At 44.5% G+C, this 21,293-nt stretch overlaps 1 protein-coding gene across 17 annotated transcripts in view; it reads left to right on the top strand.

The window, feature by feature from the left end:
• ptprc (protein tyrosine phosphatase receptor type C) overlaps nt 1–5,141 on the top strand; it is a 452,107-nt gene extending 446,966 nt beyond the window's left edge. For all 17 annotated transcript variants that reach the window (XM_038794843.1, XM_038794839.1, XM_038794836.1 and 14 more), the window contains 2 exons: nt 1,583–1,718; nt 3,147–5,141. In XM_038794843.1, coding sequence (XP_038650771.1) covers nt 1,583–1,718; nt 3,147–3,419 — 409 coding nt within the window. In that variant the 3' untranslated portion in view covers nt 3,420–5,141. The remainder of the gene's footprint in view (nt 1–1,582; nt 1,719–3,146) is intronic.
• The last annotated feature ends 16,152 nt before the right edge of the window (nt 5,142–21,293 follow it).

Genomic DNA, 21,293 nt, shown 5'->3' with positions numbered 1-21,293 from the left:
TATTTTCTCCCCATGTCTGCGTGGGTTTCCTTCGGGTGCTTCCGGTTCCTTCCTCAGCCCAAAGATTTGCAGGTTCGGTGGATTGGCCACGATAAATTTGGCCTTTGAGTCCAAAAGGTTAGGTGGGCTGACTGGGTTTTTGGGATCAGAGTGGGGGCGTGGGCCTAGATAGGGTGCTCTTTTGGTTGGTGCAGACCTGATGGGCCTAATGGCCTCCTTCAGTTGCAGAGATTCTATGTTAAAGTATCCTGACCTTTGTTAATAGGAGCATAAATGTGGTGAGATAACCACTGTAGTTATGTATACTTGCAGTAGGGGGATGTATGCCTGTACCTGTAATACAGGTTCCTCCGGTAAGCCCCTGCCGGCTAGCTCCGCCCACAGGGAGCTTATGTATAAATGTATGAGAGCTGCTCAGACCCTTAGTCTACTGTTGCGGATAGAGGGACAACATCGTACAACAATAAAGCCTCTATTGTACTAGTCTCTCGGCTTTGAGTATAATTGTTAGCGCTACAATTTATTGTTGTACGATGTTGTCCCTCCATCTGCAACAGTAGACGAGACACTGCCTTTCCAAGTAGAGAGCGACGCTTCAGATGTCGCCCTTGCCGCCAATTGTTAGCGCTACAATAGAGTATAATAGGAAGGAGGTTATGTTGAATTAATTAAGTCACTCATTTGACCTCAGCTAGAGTATTGCATCCAGTTCTGGGTGCCGCAATGTAGGTAGGATGTGAAGGCATTATGGAGGATGCAGAAAAGATTCCCAAGAATGGTTTCAGTGATGAGGAATTTCAGTTATGAAGATAGATTGGAGAAGTTAGGACTGTTTTCCTAAATAAAAGAAAACTTAAGAGGAGATTTGATGGAGGGATTCAAAGTCATGAGGGATCTGGAAAGATTAGATGAGGAAAAATTGATCACACTTGTGAAAGGATCAAGAATGAGAGGGCATGGATTTAAAGTGATTAGTAAAAGAAGCAAAAATGATAGTCGAAACTGTTTTACATAACGAGTGATTAAGGTTTGGAATGGACTGCCTGACAATGTAATGCAGAACAGGACTAGCAGCGTGGGTTCAATTCCCGTGCCGGCCTCCCGAACAGGCGCCGGAATGTGGCGACTAGGGGCTTTTCACAGTAACTTCATTGAAGCCAACTTGTGACAATAAGCGATTGTTGTTATCTGAAAAGGAAGATTGTGCAGGGCTATAGGAGGGGGATGGTACCAAGTGACATATTCATTCAAAGAGCTGGTGCAGACACAATGGACCAAATGGCCTCCCCTGCAGTCTAACAGTTCTGCAATTATGCCGATTAAACTTTCCTTCCTTAATATAGGATAATAGAATGTTGAATGCTTTGTTTGATGCCCAAGACAAAAGCATGGCACAAAGGGTGGTAGTGGATTGACTTCCCTTTATCATGACATCAATGGGAAGGAAAACCAGGGTGCGGCCAATCCACCACAGCCCCATTTTGTGCCCCCACCACCAAAGTTGATTTTCACACTCAATGATATTCTTGCATACCACACAACTTCTGCTTGTCTTACATTTTAAAATCCTCATGTCTTTCAGAGATGGATCCAAGCAGACAGGAGTATTCTGTGCTCTCTGGAACCTTCTTGACAGTGCAAGTACTGAAAATTTAATAGATGTTCTCCAGACAGTCAAAGCACTGCGCAAACAGAGGACAGGAATGCTTCTATCTTTTGTAAGTAGCGGTCAATTCACTAACTCACTATTCCTTTGTTTAATCCCTCTCTGTACTCACCTGGGGAATGAGCTGCGCTCCAAATGCTAGTGATTCCAAACAAACCTGTTGGACTTTAACCTGGTGTTGTACGACCTCTTACTGTGCTCATCCCAGTCCAACGCCGGCAAAACCACATCATGGTAATCCCTCTCTGTCAGCCACCCTCCGATCCAGAACTCACTTTTCTCTATTATTCAAGTTTCTATATTGAACATTGCAAGCAGCAAATGTTCACATTATGAATGATTTCCAAGAGGACGGTAAGATGCTGGAGGTTCAGAAAGTCATGGTGGCAGTGTCACACAGTATTAGTTATTCACTGAAATAGCCCACTTTATGGACATGCGGGTCCCACGCTTAACAATATTTCCCAAGAATATTACATTCCACAAACAGGTATGAATTCCCAGAAATGGTTGGTGAGAAACAGAATTGAACTGCAGATGACCTGGCTCCTTGCCACATTGGGTCCACCTTCCCTTCCGAAAACTATTGTTTTCCAGGCTCAGAGAGTGGTAGGACCACCTTCACAAGGTTCGAAGCCTCCAAAGAGCTGTGCCATCTGCCGCAAAGCCAGTAATAGTGCTGGTTGCTTGTAATCTAACGCCTGACTCCTTCTCAATTCGGCATGCTGTGGAGCTGTAAGTGTCAAAGAGACACACTCCTTGCACACTCGTCCAGCACTGCCTCCACTCCAGCAGTCACCAAACCTGGAGTCAGTTGCATCACCACTTGCCTGCAGTTTCACATCTGCACCTTGGGTTTCCTTTCAGTCCATTTTGGTGTGTCACTGCTTCAACTTCCCACTTCAGCCTTGGCAAAGGTTGCAATTGGCTTGAAATGCTATCTGATCATTTGCTGATGCCTCAATAATGGTTTTGCCTCCCAATTCTACTTTTTTCTCTTTAATTGAGCACATCCCTTTCACTTTTGTGAGAATCTTATTTGTCGACTAGGCCAAGTGCCGCAGCATTTATCTGAGTCTCCTTTTGTCACAATGAAAATTCACTTTAAAACAAATGTTGCATTTTAACGAATGCAGATGGAGGTTTACAAGCAGTAATTTGGGGCTGGAGGGGGAAGCTGTGCAACTGCAAGTCAAGGCGCAGGTTCTCCCCTCGCCTTCCCTTCATAGCAAGTCCCAAAAAACGAATATCCAGCAAAACATGTGGACAGGGTGAAAGTGAGTTACTTCATCAAGCTGAAAAGTTAGGAGAGAGGAGGAAATTGCATAGAAGTTCCAGTACAGCACCATCGGAATGGGACTAGGAGAAGGTTAAGGACTGTTGGCCAGAAAATGGCGCTGGGTGCAATGAAAAGATTCTGGAAGAACTTGAGATTGGAAGAGAACGATAACTGTATATTTGTTTTGGTCTTCTTTGACAGGCGCAGTACCAGTTTCTCTATGACACAATTGCCAGCACTTATCCAGTACAGAACGGGACATTAATATCTGATAATGGTCCATCAGAGACCACTTTAGATATAATCTCTGAAACTAATCCAGAGAACAAATCTCAGCAAAGTACTGCTTATGACTCTGCTAAGAACAAAGAAGTATCCTCAGAGGAAGATGAAGCAAAGTCTAGCAGCAGCAATGACAAACAACCAGCAGAAAACCCTATCAATGGACCTGTAACAAGCGGTGAAATTGCGTGAAGAAAGTTTGCAATGTGTGAAGTATAGGTACTAACTATTAGTGTTTGTGAGGGAAATTCGGAAGTATCACCATTAATTTCATTTTTACATGTACAAAGCTTGGTTTATCACTGGATGCTTTCCAATAAAAGGTTTGCCTATATACAGAACTGTTCAAGAATGGCAACCCGCTTGAACGTAAGTATGAATGTATCTCAATTAAAGGAATAGTTTCCGAATTTAAAATTCAATTGAAATGTTTTTTCTCTTTCCGGTTACATGAGTAACTCCAAAAGAAGGCACAGAAATCTTTTTTTGAAAAAGTCACAGAATTTTTATATATATATATATTTTATCAGTTGTGTGGAAAAGCAAAATGTGAAAACTACTTCAAGATATTTTATTTCAGCAGTATTCACATTTTAAAATGTAACAAAAATGCTATGTCGCAATATTGAAGCTCAGTGTGAGTATGAAGTAATTTGGCAGGTTTTGTGATTAAGTTTTGTGATTTCTGGCATTTATAATGAAGCAATATTTTCACTGTTCTTTGCAAATTATTTTTATAGTTTGGTTTTAAAGTTAAAGCTATGCAGTTGATCTGCTTAAGATATCAGGTTGTATTTAACTATTTGAACTTGCTTTACATCAAGAAAATATATTATTAGGGTTGACCAAACGGATTTCTGGTGTACCAGACTCAGAAAACAGCACAGAGGGGTACAGGGGAGGGTGGAGTTTACCACCTTGTAATTAGATATCACATGTTGCTGACAAATACAGGTAAAGTCTGCCCTTTTATGTGCCTGCATGCCTTCATAAATATGTCAGTATTATAAAGAACAGAAACATGACTTCAGAAGAGGGGTATGGGGAAGTGTGCAATACAGCAGTAGCAACAGAGAGCACTATTGTCAATTTAAGCCTGACCTGAATGGGATCGGACTCCACAGAAAAGATTAGTGATGGAGATATGAGAAGGTTTCACAGTAATCCCATCGTGGTTGCCCTGCTGAACTTTGGCCTGAGATGCAAAAGATCTCCAAATCTGTTTAAAGTTTGCATTTCCGCTTATCAAAGGATGCAAGATTGCATTACTGATTGGGATGTTCAAGTGTATGCTCGAAGGCTGGTTCTAAGATTGGACAAAAGCAACCTTGTTGCCAAGGGTTAGTCAGAAATGACAAGTTTAGAATGAAATGCCAACGGATCTGGAATTTCGTGGCACTTGTCACTTGGGTAGTTTTGGTTGTTGAGGAGATGGACATCTGAAGATATATACATCTTAATTTCTTGTTCTTTGGCCCATGGATGTTGGTCAAGCTGCTGTCCATTGACACTTTTTTAAATAAAGCTTTCTGGACTCATATTATGCGTAAAGTATTGCCAAATGGAGATCACGGCGGTGTTCCGGGGCGCTAGCGGTATGACTAATTTTGACTTGATTCAAGTGAAATCCACAACAGCAAGATATACAGTATAAATCATTGTTTTCACATTATAATAAGGTAATAGTTGAAGAAAATGTGTTGCTTCAAACTGCAGATGGTTACCAGGAATTTGTTTGGTCTGTCAGGTTCAAATTGTATTTTACACAAGAGCTTGCTATTTCAGTTTTGGGTTCTTTTTTTCGATAGCTTAAAGTGTTTTCTAATTTGTCTTGTTCAAAAATGCATCTTGTAAAGACAATGACATAAAAAATTTTGTACTAATAGTGTTTTTGAATAAACAAAAAGAAAGTAATCTGTATCACATTGTTTTATATAGTATGAATGCATTAATGTACACATCTCAACACAGTATAAGTCAGCAGCAGCATTAAACCCAGCAGTAGCCAGGAACTGTCGAGAATAATTCATCCTCTAAATGGCAAATTGTGATCCACTTTGCAGTATGTTTTGCACAAAGGAAACAATAATACGCCAATCTGGTCGAGGTCTTTTAAAAAAAATGTCAATTGAACAGAAATGTCTCCATCTGCATATTTAGGGGCTGAGAGATGTGAAGATGCAGGCCAGGGGGTGGGTGAGGGAGAACAGGTGTTGGGTTGCCAGCGTTGGAGAGTAAGTACAGTCTCAACCTGCTGTCATTCTGAGTCACTCAGGCCAGTAAATCCTGGGTTCCATCAGAGAATAGAAATTGGTTAGGAATCTTGCTCGTGATCACAAACTTGCCCACTTCATGGTCAAGTGACCTGTTGACCTTCAACCACATACACTCACACACGAATAATGGTTGCTTTGGTGAGGAGTTCTCAAGCTATGAGCTGTTGTGAAGCTGCTATGTTGTGACATTGCTACTATGCCTTATTTACAGCCTCCTGTGTGAATGAGAAGAGCTCAACTTCATTAGGATTTGTAAAAAAATTGTAGAAACAAAATCCCCACAGAATTTAGCAATAATCGCAATAGTTGAAGCCGAGTGTGGATCTGAGTTGAACCACAACAATTCCCAAAAGAAATTGAGGCATTTACAAATACGTCACAATGTAATTTTTAAAGCAACCATGCATTAAAAGAGTCCTTGTCCATTATTTAGAGTCCATATGGATGTCAAAAAAATGTATATGCATTAACCATGCATTAATCTTTAATTGTATTTATGTGTTTTCAATCAAATCCTCTCATAAACTAGGAGTTAACTTCCACATTCTGTTTCCTATTGCTAAATGTCAGGTTTAAAACAGTGATGTGAAGGGGCTGATACTGACACTTCTCTGAATGTGGTTAAAAGAGGGACCTGTTAGTAATCTGCATTCCTCACTTGCCTCACCCCTCCTGAAAACAAATCTCTCCAGTTTCACAGAAGATGTCAAAGGAAAACTGTCTTACCCAAAAAACAGAAAATTTCTGAGAAAGAGGGAGCACAATTGATATTTACACAGGTTAGTGTCCTCAACTGAGAGAGGATTCCAATGCAGAGAAGATGTTGGGCGGGATTTTCTGAGCGCCAATGCGGAAATCACGATTGGCGGGAGAATCCCCATTCGCGCTGAAATCAGGGGCTACGTTGCTTTTGCAATGCTCCGAACTCTCGAAAACGCCGGATTCAAAGGAGTCATCCGAGGCCTCCCGTGATGGGCAGAGTTCCCGACGGCGTGGAACAGTTGCCCTTTTTGTTTTTGTGAACCCTGCATGGCGGCTGCGGTCACAGTCAAGGGGGGGGGGGGGGGTCGGGGGGAGCCATTCCACAGGCAGGGGAGGCTTTGGCAGGAGCTGGAGGCACTGGTGGGGGGGGGTGTTCTGGGATGGCGAGGGTGATTACGGGGGGCATGTTTTGACAGGCAGGGTCCATGCACGACCACGTCCTGGCAATTCTCCGCCCGTATCCGCAGGTAAAGCTGAGGGCTATATGCTGCGTGCCTGCTAGCCCTCCACTAGACAGAGGATCGGTGCAGCTTTTGCGCCATTTTCTCGGGCGTAAAACGCCGCTGTTCCCATGCCAGCCTCAACACTTAGGGCGGAATTCTCCGCTCCTGGGAAAATCGTGAAGGCCGTCGTGAACTCGGCCGAGTTTCACGACGGCCTCGGAGGCCGCTCCTCTCATTGTATTCACCCCCGCCCGGGGGGCTAGGAGCAGCGCTCCGTTATTCTCTGCCGCCAGGCCTTGACGCTTGCGTCAAGGCGGCGCGCTGAGAATGACGCGACGGTGGCGCCTATGTGACGTCAGCCACGCATGCGCAGGTTGGCCGGCTCCAACCCGCGCATGCGCGGCTGACATCCCGACGGCTGACGGCTCAAACCCACGCGTGCGCGGTGCCGGCTTCCCCTCCGCTGCCCCGTAAGATGTGGTGGCTTGATCTTGCGGGGCGGCGGAGGGGAAAGAGTGCGTTGCTTTGAGACGCCGGCCCAACGATCGGTGGGCACCGATCGCGGGCCAGTCCCCTCCCGAGCACGGCCATGGTGCTCACTCCCCTCTACGCCCCCCACAAACTTCAAACGGGCCTTTGGCGCCCATGTTCACGACGACAGTGACCAGTTGTGGTTGCCACCGTCGTGAAACGGTCGCGAACGGCAGGCCGCTCGGCCCATCCGGGTCAGAGAGTTTCCGGTCGCCGTGAAAAACGGCGAACGGCGGTTCTTCCGAGCGGGGGGTGGGAGAATTACGGGGGGTGCCAGGGGGGCGTGAAATATGTCGCCCGGCCCTCCCGCGATTCTCCCACCCGGCGTGGGGAGCGGAGAATTGCGCCCTTAGTCTTCAAATCAGAGAATCCAGCCGTTGTGTTTGTTAAGTTTTCTTTCTTTAACACCAGAAAAACTGAATTTGCTCAGCTGTTAAGGTGGCATTTTAATGGCTTATGGTCGGCTCCATAGCACAGTGGTTAGCACTATTGCTTCACAGTGCCAGGATCCCGGGTTCGGTTCCCGCTTGGGTCACTGTCTTGCGGAGTCTCCCCGTGCCTGTGTGGGTTTCCTCCGGGCGCTCCGGTTTTCTCCTACAAGTCCTGAAAGACGTGCTGTTAGGTGAATTGGATATTCTGAATTCTCCCTCTGTGTACCTGAACAGGCGCTGGAGTGTGGCGACTAGGGGCTTTTCACAGTAACTTCATTGCAGTGTTAATGTAAGCCTACTTGTGACACTAATAAAGATTTTTATATTATTATTAAAATGATTGCCTTTGGTCAAAATATTGCCACCATATTGGTATTTATTTTATATTCATACATCTTCAAAGTGCTTCATAGGATTAATTACTTTTGAATTGAAATGATTATTCATAGTATTTTTGGCAACATTGTATAACCAGCATTGAGGTAAATGAGCATTGTGTGTTTTTCAGGGGATATTGTTTGAAGGCAGAAGGTTGACCCCACAAGGGGCTCTGAACCTCAACATATTGAGAGACAATAGTGCTCCCAACTGAGCCAAGCTGACATTTTAGTTTTGGTGCAAAGCTGGTTAAATTATTACCCATGTGTTACGCAGGGCACAAATTTCCATGTGTCATTTTCAACAACAATGGCCTTAATATCGAGGAATGTGAGGAACTCAGATCAGCACAGTGGTTTTACAGCACCAGGAACCTGGGTTCAATTCTGTCCTTAGGTGACTGTTTGGAATTTGCACGTTCTTCGCTTGTCTGCGTGGGTTTCCTCCGGGTGCTCCGGTTTCCTCCCGCAGTCCAAAGATGTGCAAGTTAGGTGGAATTTGCAAAAGGTTTGGTTGGATTATGGGGATATGGAGGGGGAGTGGGCCGAGGCAGAGTGCTGTTTCAGAGGGTCAGTGCAGACCCGATGGGCTGAATAGCCTCTTCTGCACTGTTGGGATTCTATGATAAGTAAGAATTCTCCTGAGCATTGCAGTTGACTCAAAATCAATATTGTTAAGGACCTTGGGCGGGAATCTCCAACCCTCCCCCCTCCGGGTCAGAGAATCCCCAGGGGGACGGCGCAAATCCTGCGCCACTGCCCCAACGCCGGCTGCCGTACTCTCCGGTGCCATTTTTCAGGCAGGGGCCCTTTGGGGCCCGCTGGCAGCGGACCCCGCCCCACCCCCCCCGGCAATTCTCCGGGTCCCAATGGGCTGAGTGGCCGTCCGTTTTTGGCCAGTCCCACCGCCGTGGGTTACATTTGGTCCCACATGGCGGGACCTGGCAGGTAAGTCGGAAAGGGCGTTCCTCCGGGGGGGGGGGCTGGGGGATCTGACCTCGGTGGGGCCCCCACGGTGGCCTGGACCGCGATCGGGGCCCACCGATCTGCAGGCAGGCCTGTGCCGTGGAGGCACTCCTTCCTTCCATGCTGGCCACTGTGGGGCTCCTCCATGGCCGGCGCGGAGAAGAGAAACCCCTCCCCCCCCCCGGGCATGTGGCAAAACACGCCGGTGGTTCCGCGCATGCGTGAGATCACGCCGGCCCTTTGGCGCATGCGTGAACTCACGCTGGCTGGAACGGTGCCAACACCTCCGGCGTCCATCTAGCCCCCGTGACAGGTGAGAATTCCTCACCTTGGGGGCCTATTGATGCCGGAATCATTAGCACCGGTTTTCCTGCCGACATGGGGACTTAGTCCCCGGAAGGGAGAATCCCGGCCCTTGGATCCGTTATTTGTCTCTGGTGCTATTTATAAAACTATATATGGAGCAAAGAAGTCCACCGAATTGCAATTTTATAAAGTAAGTGAATAGGAAAGATAAATATGGTGACAAGTTCAGCCTTTGAACTCAAACTTCTATAAATTTAGTGAGTGGTTGTTCTGGCAATAATTTGTTATATTTAAATTTAGCTTATTGGAAATTTTTGTTTAAAAATATCATCTTACTGTGTAATTAATTCCTCCAGTTGAACGTTTAGTTGGCAGAAAGTTATAAATAATAATCTTGAACCAGCTTATGATTATTTGGGCAATGACCACCTTGAATGAGTGTTACAGTCATTTCAGGTATATTTTGAGTCACAGCTTGGCTTGAACTTCAATAACAAAAATCCTCAGGAAAGGCTATTTTCATCTTCTGCACATTCGTGCTAAGACCGTATAGAATTGCAAATTCCTTCTCATAAGTGTTGTGAGAAAATTGCAGGCCTTGGATTGAGAGCTATGAATTGGTTGTGGAGGAAAATGACTTGCGGTGATCTCCCTCCTCCCCTGTGGTCATCTCCCTCCAAAGCAGATATACCGATTTGGATACTGTTGGGGGAGATGGCTCACCAGGGGAAGGCAGAAGTAGCCAGGTTCATGGCACCGTGGCTGACTCTGCTCCGCAGGAAGGCAGGAAAAAAAAGTGGTGGAGCTGCAGTGATTGGGGATTCGATTGTAAGGGGAGTAGAAAGGCGTTTCTGCAGACGCAAACGAGACTCCAGGAAGGTATGTTGCCTCTCGGGTGCAAGGTCCTGGATGTCTCAGAGCGGCTTCAGGACACTGTAACTGGGGAGGATGAACAGCCAGCTGTCGTGGTGCATATAGGCACCAATGATATAGGTAAATAATGGGATGAGGTCCTATATGCTGAATTTAGGGAGTTAGGAGCTAAGCTAAAAAGTATGACCTCAAAGGTAATAATCTTGGGAATGCTACCAGTGACACGTGCTAGTCAGAGTAGGAATGACAGGATAGACAGGATGAATGCATGGCTTGAGAGATGGTGCAGGACGAAGAGTTTCATATTTTTGGAACATTGGAACCGGTTCTGGGAGAGGTGGGACTATTACAAATCAGACAGTACTGGAACCAGGGTAGTATGCTAGCTCTGTTGGGGAGGGTTCAACTAATGTGGCAGGGGCATGGGAACCAATGCAGGACGTCAGAGGGTATTGAAGAAGGGATAGAAACAAAAGCCAGTGAGGAGAAAAGTGGAAGGCAGAGAAACAGATTCAACTGCATTTATTTCAATGCAAGAGGCCTAATAGGCAAGGCAGATGAACTCAGGGCATGGATAATGTGGTAAACCACATGATTGTATTGTCTGGACTGTACTGGATCATACATGCCTGGGCTTGTCCAGGTTGGCTCCACCTGTAGCTCCTCCCCTCGGGGCTTCTGTATAAACGTGGTAAGTCTCCGCTCCGGCCCCAGTTCGGGTCCAGAGGCTGGAGGCTTGCTGTTTAGTCTTTTAAAGCTTCAATTAAGATTATCGACTCGTCGTGTATTATTGATGGTGTACCAGATAGGTCCATGGGACTGGGATATTATAGCTATTCCTGAAACCTGGCCTAAAGGAGGGGCAGGACTGGCAGCTCAATGTTATAGGAAAGAAAGACCAGGAGATAGGAGGGGAGGGAGAGTTGCACTTTTGATTAGGGACAATGTCGCAGCAGTATGGAGAAGATAAATCCAAGGGTTCGCCCACTGAATCTATACGGGTTGAACTGAAAACTAAGAAAGGTGAGATCACTTTGATAGGACTGTACTATAGACCCCAAAATAGTCAGCGTGAAATTGAGAAGCAATTACAGATAGCTGCCGGAAAAATAGGGTACTAATAGTAGGGGACTTTAACTTTCTCAACATTAACTGGGACAGCCATAGCACTAGGAGTTTGGGTGGAGAGAAATTTGTCAAGTGTATTCAGGAAGAATTCCTCTTTCAATATGTGAATGGCCCGACTAGAGAGGGGGAAAAACTTGACTTCCACTTGGGGAATAAGGAAGGGCAGGTGACGGAAGTGTTAGTGAGAGATCACTTTGGGACCAGTGACCGTAATTCCATTAGTTTTAAGATAGCTATGGAGAATGATAGTTCTGCCCCAAAAGTTAAAATTCTAAATTGGAGCAAGGTCAATTTCGGTGTTAGGTGGGAACTTTCAAAAGTTGATTGGGGGAGCCTGTTTACAGGCAAGGGGACAGCTGGTAAGTCTTTCAAAAGGGTGTTAATTAGGGTTCAGGGCTAGCACATTCCTCTTAGAGTGAAGGATAAGGCTGGTCGAAGTAGAGAATTCTGGATGACTCGGGATATTGAGGCCATGGTCAAAAGGAAGAAGGAGGCATATGACATGCTTAGGCAGCTGGCATCAAGTGGATCCCTTGAAGAGTATAGGGCTTGGTGGAGTAGGGTTAAGAGAGAAATCAGGAGGGCAAAAAGGGGACATGAGATTGTCTTGGCAGATAAGGCAAAGGAAAATCCAAAGAGCTTTTACAGATACATAATGGGCAAAAGAGTGATTAGGGAGAGGGTAGGGCCTCTTAAGGATAAACCAGGTCATCTATGCGCGGATCCGAAAGGGATGGGAGAGGTCCTAAATAAATATTTCTCTTCAGTATTTACTGTTGAGAAAGGCACGAATGTTAGGGAAATTGGGGAAATACAAAGTGGTGTCCTGAGGAGTGTACATATTACAGAGAAGGAGGTGCTGGAGGTATTAAAGCAGGTCAAGATAGATAAATCCCCGGGACCTGATGAAATTTATCCCAGGATGTTTTGGGATGCTCGGGAGGACAGTTTCGGCCCCCTAGCTAAGATATTTGAATCATCAACAGCCACAGGAGAGGGGCCTGAAGATTGGAGGGTAGCAAATGTTGTGCCCTTGGAAGGGCTGTAGGGATACGCCTGGGACCTACAGACCGGTGAGCTCTACGTCTGTAGTGGGTAAGTTGTTAGAAGGTATTCTGAGGGACTGGATCTACAGGCATTTAGACAGGCAAGGGCTACTTAGGGAAAGTCATGTCTCACGAATTTGAGTGAGTTTTTTGAAAGGCTAACCAAGAAGGTAGATGAGGGCAGTGCAGTCGATGTTGTCTACATGGACTTTAGCGAGGCCTTCTGACAAGGTACTGCATGGTAGGTTGTCGCAAAAGATGAAATCTCACGGAATCCAGGGTGAGGTAGCCAATTGGATACAGAATTGGCTTGGCGAACAAAGCCAAAGGGTGGTTGTAGAGGGTTGTTTTTCAAACTGGAGGCCTGTAACCAGCAGTGTGCCTCAGAAATCGGTGCTGGGTCTACTGTTGATTGTTTTACATATATATATATATATAAATGATTTGGATGAGAATGTAGAAGGCATGGTTAGTAAGTTTGCTGAGGACACCAAGATTGGTGGCATAGTGGATAGTGAAGAAGGTTATGTAAGATTGCAACAGGATCTTGACCAATTGGGCCAGTTGGCCGATGAATGGCAGATGAAGTTTAATTTGGATAAATGTGAGGAGATGCATTTCGGTAGATCAAATCGGCAGGACCTATTCAGTTAATGTTCGGGACTTAGGGAGAGTTACAGAACAAAGAGATCTAGGAGTACATGTTCATAGCTCCTTGAAGGTGGAGTCGCAGGTGGACAGGGTGGTGAAGAAGGCATTCAGCATGCTAGGTTTTATTCGACAGAATATTGAATACAGGAGTTGGGACATCTTGTTGAAGTTGCACAAGACATTGGTAAGATCACACATGCAATACTGTGTTCAGTTCTGGTCATCCTATTATAGGAAGTATATTGTTAAACTAGAAAGAGTGCGTGAGAGATTTACGAGGATGCAACCAGGACTTGATGGTCTAAGTTATAAGAAGAGACTGGGACTTTTTTCCCTGGAGCGTAGGAGACTTAGGGGTGATCTTATAGAGGTCTATAAAATAATGAGGATCATAGATCAGGTAGATAGTCGACATCTTTTCCTAAATGTCGAGGAATCTAGAACTAGAGGTTTAAGGTGAGAAGGGAGAGATACAAAAGAGACCAGAAGGGAAATTTATTCACACAGAGGGTGGTGAGCATCTGGAACAGGCTGCCAGGAGCAGTGGTAGAGGGGGGTATGATGTTGCCTTTTAAAATGCAGTTAGGCAGTTACATGGGCATGGTGGGAATGGAATATGGGTCAAATGCGGGCAGGGTGGGTGTAGGGGGATATGGGCCAAATGTGGGTAAGTGGGACTAGCTTAGTGATAGAAACTGGGTGGCATGGACAAGATGGACCGAAAGGCCTGTTTCAATGCTGTAAACATCTATGACATTCCAAGGACTGACCAAAGCATGTTCTGGCTCTGGCAACTTTTTACAAGTATTATATGCATATTGTTTTGCACTCCTTTGCTCTGCTTTCACAATTGGACATCTTTGTAGACAATTTTTGTATGTTATTATTCTTGGCCTGTGTTGCCTTTCTCCATTTTTCACGAATACAATGTAATGATTATACTAAAATTCTATTTTTAAATGCATATACCATGTATCCTCTGCATCCATCAATCATAGTGCTGTTACAAGTTTCAGGAACTATTCCTAGCACCACCAGATCAAGTCGTGACTTTACTCGTTGCTAACTCAGGGATCTTCCTGGGACCAAATTGGCTGCCATTTATCTACAAAACCAATTACTGTATTTCAGATAGAAGTCTTATAACACCAAATTAAAGTCCAACAGGTTTGCTTTCGGAGCACAGCCCCTTCCTCAGGTGAATGATTTATTTCAGATGTAAGTCATTGACTGTAGAATATTTCAAAACATCATAAGTAACTGATATAAATTCAAAATATAATTTTCTTTCCTCTTTCCTTCTGTCATGTGAGATTACCTTTAAGAAATGGATCTTTAAGCAATGTACCTTTAAGAAATGAGGCAGCTCATATTGCTGAAGTGATGTCAGAGGGTGGGGATAGCTGAGTTGAGCTCACTTCTGCTTTTAGTTTCAGTTTGAGAGAGCAGCTGAAAAGTGCCTGGCTGGTTTGCTGAGAGAGCTGCATGACAAAAAAGAGATTTGGGTGTGTCTGTGTTTGCAGTAAGCTGGATCTGCTGTGATCTCTGCCAGCAAAAGTTTTGTGGCTTGCTTACTCCACTGATGGACTTGCTAAAGAAATGTCAAAAATTTCAATGGACAGCAGACTTTCAACAGGCATGTGACTGCCTGAAAGCTGTGATAACCGATGCTCCTGTATTGCAGAATTGCAAGGGATTCTGTGGTCAGATTGAACGAAAGTATCTGATTCTAAAGAGAAATGCCGAGGAGTAGAGGAATGGATGGATCGTGCGGAGACTTTCTTGTTCAAAGAGACTGTCAATCGAGATGGATTTCGGTTGGAGGAAGAAGAACGGGAAAGATGGACTTTATTATTATGCCTGTTTGCGTATGTTGGCTTTTTTAGTGAAATGAAAAAGTATATTTATTGTGTACATTTCTTAGTGGATGGTGCAAAAGTGAAAAATGAAACCATCTTGAAGTTAATGGGGTTTTTTTTCTTGGGGGGGGGAGGTGTCAAGTGAGAGTACCTTTAAGAAATGAATGTTTAAGCAATGTACCTTTAAGAAATGAAGCAGCTCATATTACTGAAGTGATGTCAGATGGTGGGGGTAGCTGATTTGAGCTCACCTGCTTTTAGTTTTAGTTTGAGAGAGCAGCTGAAAAGTGCCTGGCTGGTTTGCTGAGAGAGCTGCATGAAGAAAAAGAGCTTTGGGTGAGTCTGTGTTTGCAGTAAGCTGGATCTGCTGTGATCTCTGCCAGGAAAGACTATCTTTAAATCATTTGGGTGATTTAAACTCATAATAGTAATGCCTTTAACCTGATGTGTTTCTGTTCAAAGGTGTTAAGTCTTTTGGAGGTTTGAATGGACATTTTGAGGGATTATTTAGTGTTGTATTGTTTTAAGTAAGGGGTGTTAAGGGATCCAATGTTTATTTAAGAAGGTAAAGTTGAATTCATGGAAACATTGTGTGGTGTTTAAAAACCCATGTGTCCATAATTGTAGTACCACACCTGGGGACCAAGCCCTATGCTTCAAAAGCAACAATACATTAAAGGGAGAGGTTGGTTGAACTCCATGATACATTTTGGGGTTCTGGAAACGCCGCTCCCGTAACACTTCCTTTCCCACTTGCGTTGCCTGTCATTCCACACCTATCTGCGCCTGCCTGTCATTTTGATTAATGATTGTTATAAATTAATGTTTAATTTATCACACCCCTACCTGGTGATTTTATTTCTCTTGATCATGGTATCTCTCCAGCAGCTAGCCTATTGACATTATTCCCACAAGGTTCCAACCCAAAGCCATTGATTCCAGATAGAGTAATGCCAATTTTCCTCATGGTCTTTTCAGATCTTGGTTGCGATTCTCCGGTTTCTGACGACAAAACTGCGATCGGCTGGAGAATCCACATTGGTGCCGAAACAAGGGGCAGCACCATTTTTGTGTTTCTCCACCCCCTCCAAAATGGCGTACTCTAAGAGTATGCCTGCACGCCATTGGGACGGCCTCAGGATGTTACCCGATGCTTCGCCCCCGATGGGCCAAGTTCTTGACAGCATAGGTCGCGTGTGGTATTTATTTTAGGGAACTCGACATGGTGGCTGCAGACGAAGTCCAGCACCACCACAGTCAGGGGGAGTCGATCAGCAGGCAGGGGGGTTTGGCGGGGGTTGGGGGCACTGGTGACGGGTGGTTCGGGGGTGGCGAGCCTGACGAAGTGGGTCACTACTTTGCAGTCCAGGACCGCGCTCGACTGGCGCCATGTTGCACGACGCAGCAGCTGCAGGTCCCCGCCATGCGCAAGCATGGCCACGCACCCGGCAATTCTCCTCCGGATCCGCAGTTAAAGCCGGGTGCTCTATACTGTGTGCCTGCTATCTCCCCCACCAGAAGGCGAATCAGTGGCCAGTTTGCACCGTGTTTTCTGTCACAAAATGCTGTAATTCCAATGCTGGCGTCAGCGCTTAGCCTCAGAATCAGAGAATCCAGCCTCATCTATCCCAGTTGAATTTGATTGTTTTTGTAAGTTTTCTTTGTTTGGCTCAGAAGAGTGACAGTTCTTGATTCTGATCAAGGTGCAGAATATTTATGATTGCGAGGCCTGTAATAGCAAACTGCCTCACAAACCTAATCATACAAATCCCTTCAAAACCTTACTATCAGGATAGGGAGATATTAGGAACTTAGGTCCAGAAATGGGATCCAAGATGTAGTAGGAAATTCAGGGGTTAAAAAGACTGCTGGCAGCAGAGTCAGAGGGATATGCCCACAGCCTGAGTTACCTTGTCCCATTCAGACTTCACCACATTAGTGGGAATACGCAGGATGCCCCAGTTCAACCAGGTGATCCAATTGAGATCCATTGTCTGTCAGGACAACCTTGTATGACCAGCCATTCTCCCATCATAGAGTCTGATAACCTATTTGGCTATCAAGGGAAGGTCAGTTGCATTTGAATGGCTTAGCTCTGTTCTTTGTGTAAACTGCAGTGGGCAATCAGGCAAGATAACGATAGGGGATTCAAGTATGGCTCCTCGGGGAGAACCTTTGTTTGACTGGAGTGGGTGGAGCTTAGAGAGAGGTAGGAAGAAATGCTGTTTTGAACATACAAAAAAGGCTGTGCAAATCGACCACGGAGTTCATGAAAGTTGCCACCGAGGCAGGCTTTGGAAAACGGTTCAGATCCTATGAGAAGGAAATTTGCTTTGTAAATGCAAGTATTGCCTTTGACTGCCTGTGAAAGTGCACGAGAGCTGCATGGTCTGTTACAGTGTTGTCTAATGGGGAAAAGGTTAAGAAACTGCATGTAAGGGCAGCATGGTGGCGGAGTGGTAGCACTGCAGTATCACGGCGCCGAGGGCCCAGGTTCGATCCAGGCCCTGGGTCACTGTCCGTGTGGTGTTTGCACATTCGCCTCATGTTTGCGTGGGTTTGGCCCCCACAACCCAAAGATGTGCAAGGTAGGTGGATTGAACACACTAAATTTCCCCTTAATTGGAAAAAATGAATTGGGTACTCTAACTGCATGTAATCTGTTATGTTGGAGAGCTGAGGTAAAAATTTTAATATTGTTTTCTTTTGTTATAGTAAAGTTTGTTTATTAAATAACCAAGCCCTATTTCTTATATTATCGCTCATGGAACAAATCGATCTTTCCACACCGCATTAAAACTTAAAAAAATTAGGGCATCCAGTGCAGCCTTTGCACTTTACCTCGGCTCACTCACCCGCTCCATTCCCGTAACCTTTGTTGCCACCTAACCTGCGCATTATTTCCACATTGTTGTTCCTATTTTACTTTGTGAACTATGAGTTCCTTAAAAGGTTTGGGTCAGGATACTGTTGTCATGCTTTAAAATTTGTAAGCTGTTCAGTAACATCCATAACTGATTCCGTTAAGATTGGTAACCATCAAAACAAAATATAATTAATCTTGTGGAAGTTGGACACTAAGGGGCTGGTATAGCATAGTGGGTTAACAGTTGGCTTGCAATGCAGAACAATGCCAGCAGGGTGGGTTCAATTCCCATACTTGCCTCCCTGAACAGGTGCCGGAATGTGGTGACTAGGGGCTTTTTCAGAGTAACTTAATTGAAGCCTACTTGTGACAATAACCAGTTATTTTTATTATTAATTTTAGCATGGTCAATCTACCTAACTGCACATCTTTGGACTGTGGAAGAAACCAGAGAACCCAGACGAAACCCACACAGAAAGTCACCCAAGAGCAGAATTGAACCCGAGTCCCTGGCGCTGTGAAGGAGCAGTATTGACCACTGTGCTACTAATATGTGGCAACCTTTTTCTGGATGACTAACAGGTCAAGACCAAATTAGTATCTGCTGAGATACCCTACTGCTTGTATCGTCAGGATTAGGGTTTGTTTGAGTGATTGTTGTCATATCAAATTCTTATGCTAGACGATGAGAGATAGCTTGTTGAAGCAATACTCTATGGTGGGTCACAAGGAAGATCATACTGAAATTATTACAATTTGTTAATTTTAAGATCGTTGTGGCCTAAAGACAAAAGGTGGTCCATAATCTAAACGTTAGATTTGCTGGAGGCTGTGCACCCTCAGTGAAAGATAAAACACACCTCTGAGAACGGTGACCTCCATATGAAGCAAGATTCTTTGCATTGAGCCAATCGTCTTGCACTTTATTGTTCCTGAAGACCTGAGTTTGGTATAAGAATCAGACACACTCAACTGATTGGTAGACCACAAGAAAATGAGATGTAATATTTTGTTTGCTATTTTGGAAATGTGGACTCAATGTTAAGCATAATCTCGGTCACATGCTATCACCAATAACATGCAGGAATCAGTTCATGGTCAAGCTCATGTTTTTTTTTATAAATTTAGATTACCCAATTATTTTTTCCAATTAAGGGGCAATTTAGCGTGGCCAATCCACCTACTCTGCACATTTTTGGGTTGTGGGGGCGAAACCCACGCAGACACGGGGAGAATGTGCAAACTCCACACAGACAGTGACCCAGAGCCGGGATCGAACCTGGGACCTCAGCGCCGTGAGGCGGTTGTGCTAACCACTAGGCCACCGTGCTGCCCGTAAAGCTCATGTTAAGCCCATGGAGACATACAGTCACCGTGTCATTTTTCACTGTTGACATAAGGTCTGATTCAAGTTAACTTGTATGGTCTTTGCAGAGACATCTTGCTCCGCTTGCCTTTGAAATGATGACATGGACAAGTCACATTGCTCTTGGATGATTCACAGGTTTTAGAATGGGAAGAGAATAAAATGAGAAAGGAAATCACAAATAACATTCAGCTTCTGATTGTCTCGATCTGATTGTGACTTTGTTCAATTTTAAAGCAAGCTGCAGTCACTACTGTCTTTGAGAAAAGGGCCTTTGATGTAGAGAGAGGTGGTCATTTTGATAATTGGTGCTGAGCATTCGTAGGGTGATGATAAAATGCGAGCAGACACCTGTGACATCACCACCATTTCAGACCACTTGCATTATGATCCTCCTGGATCAATTGGCTTGTCATCATCTTTAAACATTTGTTTTCCTTATCAATTGTTGTGAAATGAAAATGCAGGAAAATATAGCATACGAAGCAAGTTTATTCCTTGGTTCCGCTCCACATGTAACACAACCCCAACCAACCCCCCACCCCCTTCTATAATTGTGTTGAGGGTGTTAAGTTGTAGTATAAGGACTTGATAGGCAAATTGTGCAGGATGGCCTGTGTGTGTTGCTGGTTCTGCAGAATTCCTCTATCATAATCAGTGAGAATTTACAAAGTGGAAGGAGCAACGAACATTTGTTTAAAATGGAAAGGTTTGTCCAACTTTTTGTGTGATTAATGCTGCATTGAATGCTTTGTCATTGTGTTTTGACAGCATGCCAGCACATAGTGTGGTAATTAAATCAATATTTCCACATCGTTGTTCCTATTTTTCTTTGTGAACTATGTCTGAGTTCCTTAAAAGTTTTGGGTCAGGACACTGTTGCCATACTTTAAAACTAGTAAGCTGATCAGTAACATCCATAAATTATTCCGTTAAGATTGTTAACCATCAAAATGAAATACAATTAATCTTGTGGAAGTTGGAAAGGTGCATGTGTGCGTTGTCAGGAATATGGGAAGTTAACGAGGTTAACAGCGAATTTGAGATAAAAGTATAACAGAAAAGTAACAAGATTAGCAGAAGTCTAGAGACATTGAGTTCTGAATGGCCAAATCAGAAACATTGTTTACCAAAGATCAGTGGGGGGCCAGACAAACCATAACTTCTAAAGGCAATGAATCCGAGCAAGGTAGACAGCAGAATCCACAGAGGAGAATATTGAACAGTCAAACTGCTGGCACCATCATCTGGAAAGAAGGCTAGTTCTCCACCCAGCAGCCAAACAGGCCAGTTCCATCTGTGAGCCACAGAGGCCTGTTCCAGCTAACATTCAGAACCATGGCACTGTGCAAAATATTCTCCTCTAAAAGATGCAGTTGCATGTTTTTGCTGAACCAGGAAGAGACAATTTCCCAGACTTGGCCACCTAAGCTATATTGTGTGGTAACTATTAACTGAATTTGACCTATATTGTTACTAAAATCGGGATGTGGGAAACCAGAGGTAACTTCAGATAGCAGCGTGTGTTTGATTATTATACTTAAGTATCATGATGTATATTAGTCTTTTGTTGTGTGTTTTCTCTCCTTTATTGTTTACATAACAACTGGACTGGTTCTTCACTGGGTTTTACATGGTTCCTCTAAGAACCAATGTTTTGAATTTCCATTCGGGATTTTGAGGCACTCTCGCAGGTAACACTAGCAGGGTTCTTAACAAAACTTGGGCGTTCTTGGGATTTTAAAAAACATATTTCCTTTTGGGTGTGGAGGATGCGTTACTTTTTAAACATAACGAGAGTGAGGAAATGTGGAACCAAGTGAGAAAGTCATGTTATTCAAAATAAGATTATGAGGGGCGTCGGTAGGGAATAGCTGTTCCTCTTAGTTGAAGGGTCGGTTACGAGGGGATACAAGTTCAAAGTGAGGAGCTGGAGGTTCAGGGGGATTAAAGGAAAAACCTTTTAACCAAGAGGGTGATGACAGTCTGGAGCGCACTGACTGGGAGGGTGGTAGAGGCAGGTTGCCGACGTCCTTTAAAAAGTACTTGGATAAGCGCTCGGTATGTCTTGTCATTCGAGGCTATGGGCCAAGTGCAGGCAAATGGATTAAGGTTGGCAGATCAGGCGCCTTTGCAGACTCGATGGGCCGAAGAGCATTTTCTGCACTGTATTTTTCTGTGATTC

This window comes from Scyliorhinus canicula, chromosome 4 (assembly GCF_902713615.1).
Source record: "Scyliorhinus canicula chromosome 4, sScyCan1.1, whole genome shotgun sequence".
In the NCBI taxonomy this organism is placed as follows: Eukaryota; Metazoa; Chordata; class Chondrichthyes; order Carcharhiniformes; family Scyliorhinidae; genus Scyliorhinus; species Scyliorhinus canicula.
Note: the sequence above shows the minus strand (reverse complement) of the source record. Positions and strands in the feature narration are given on the sequence as shown.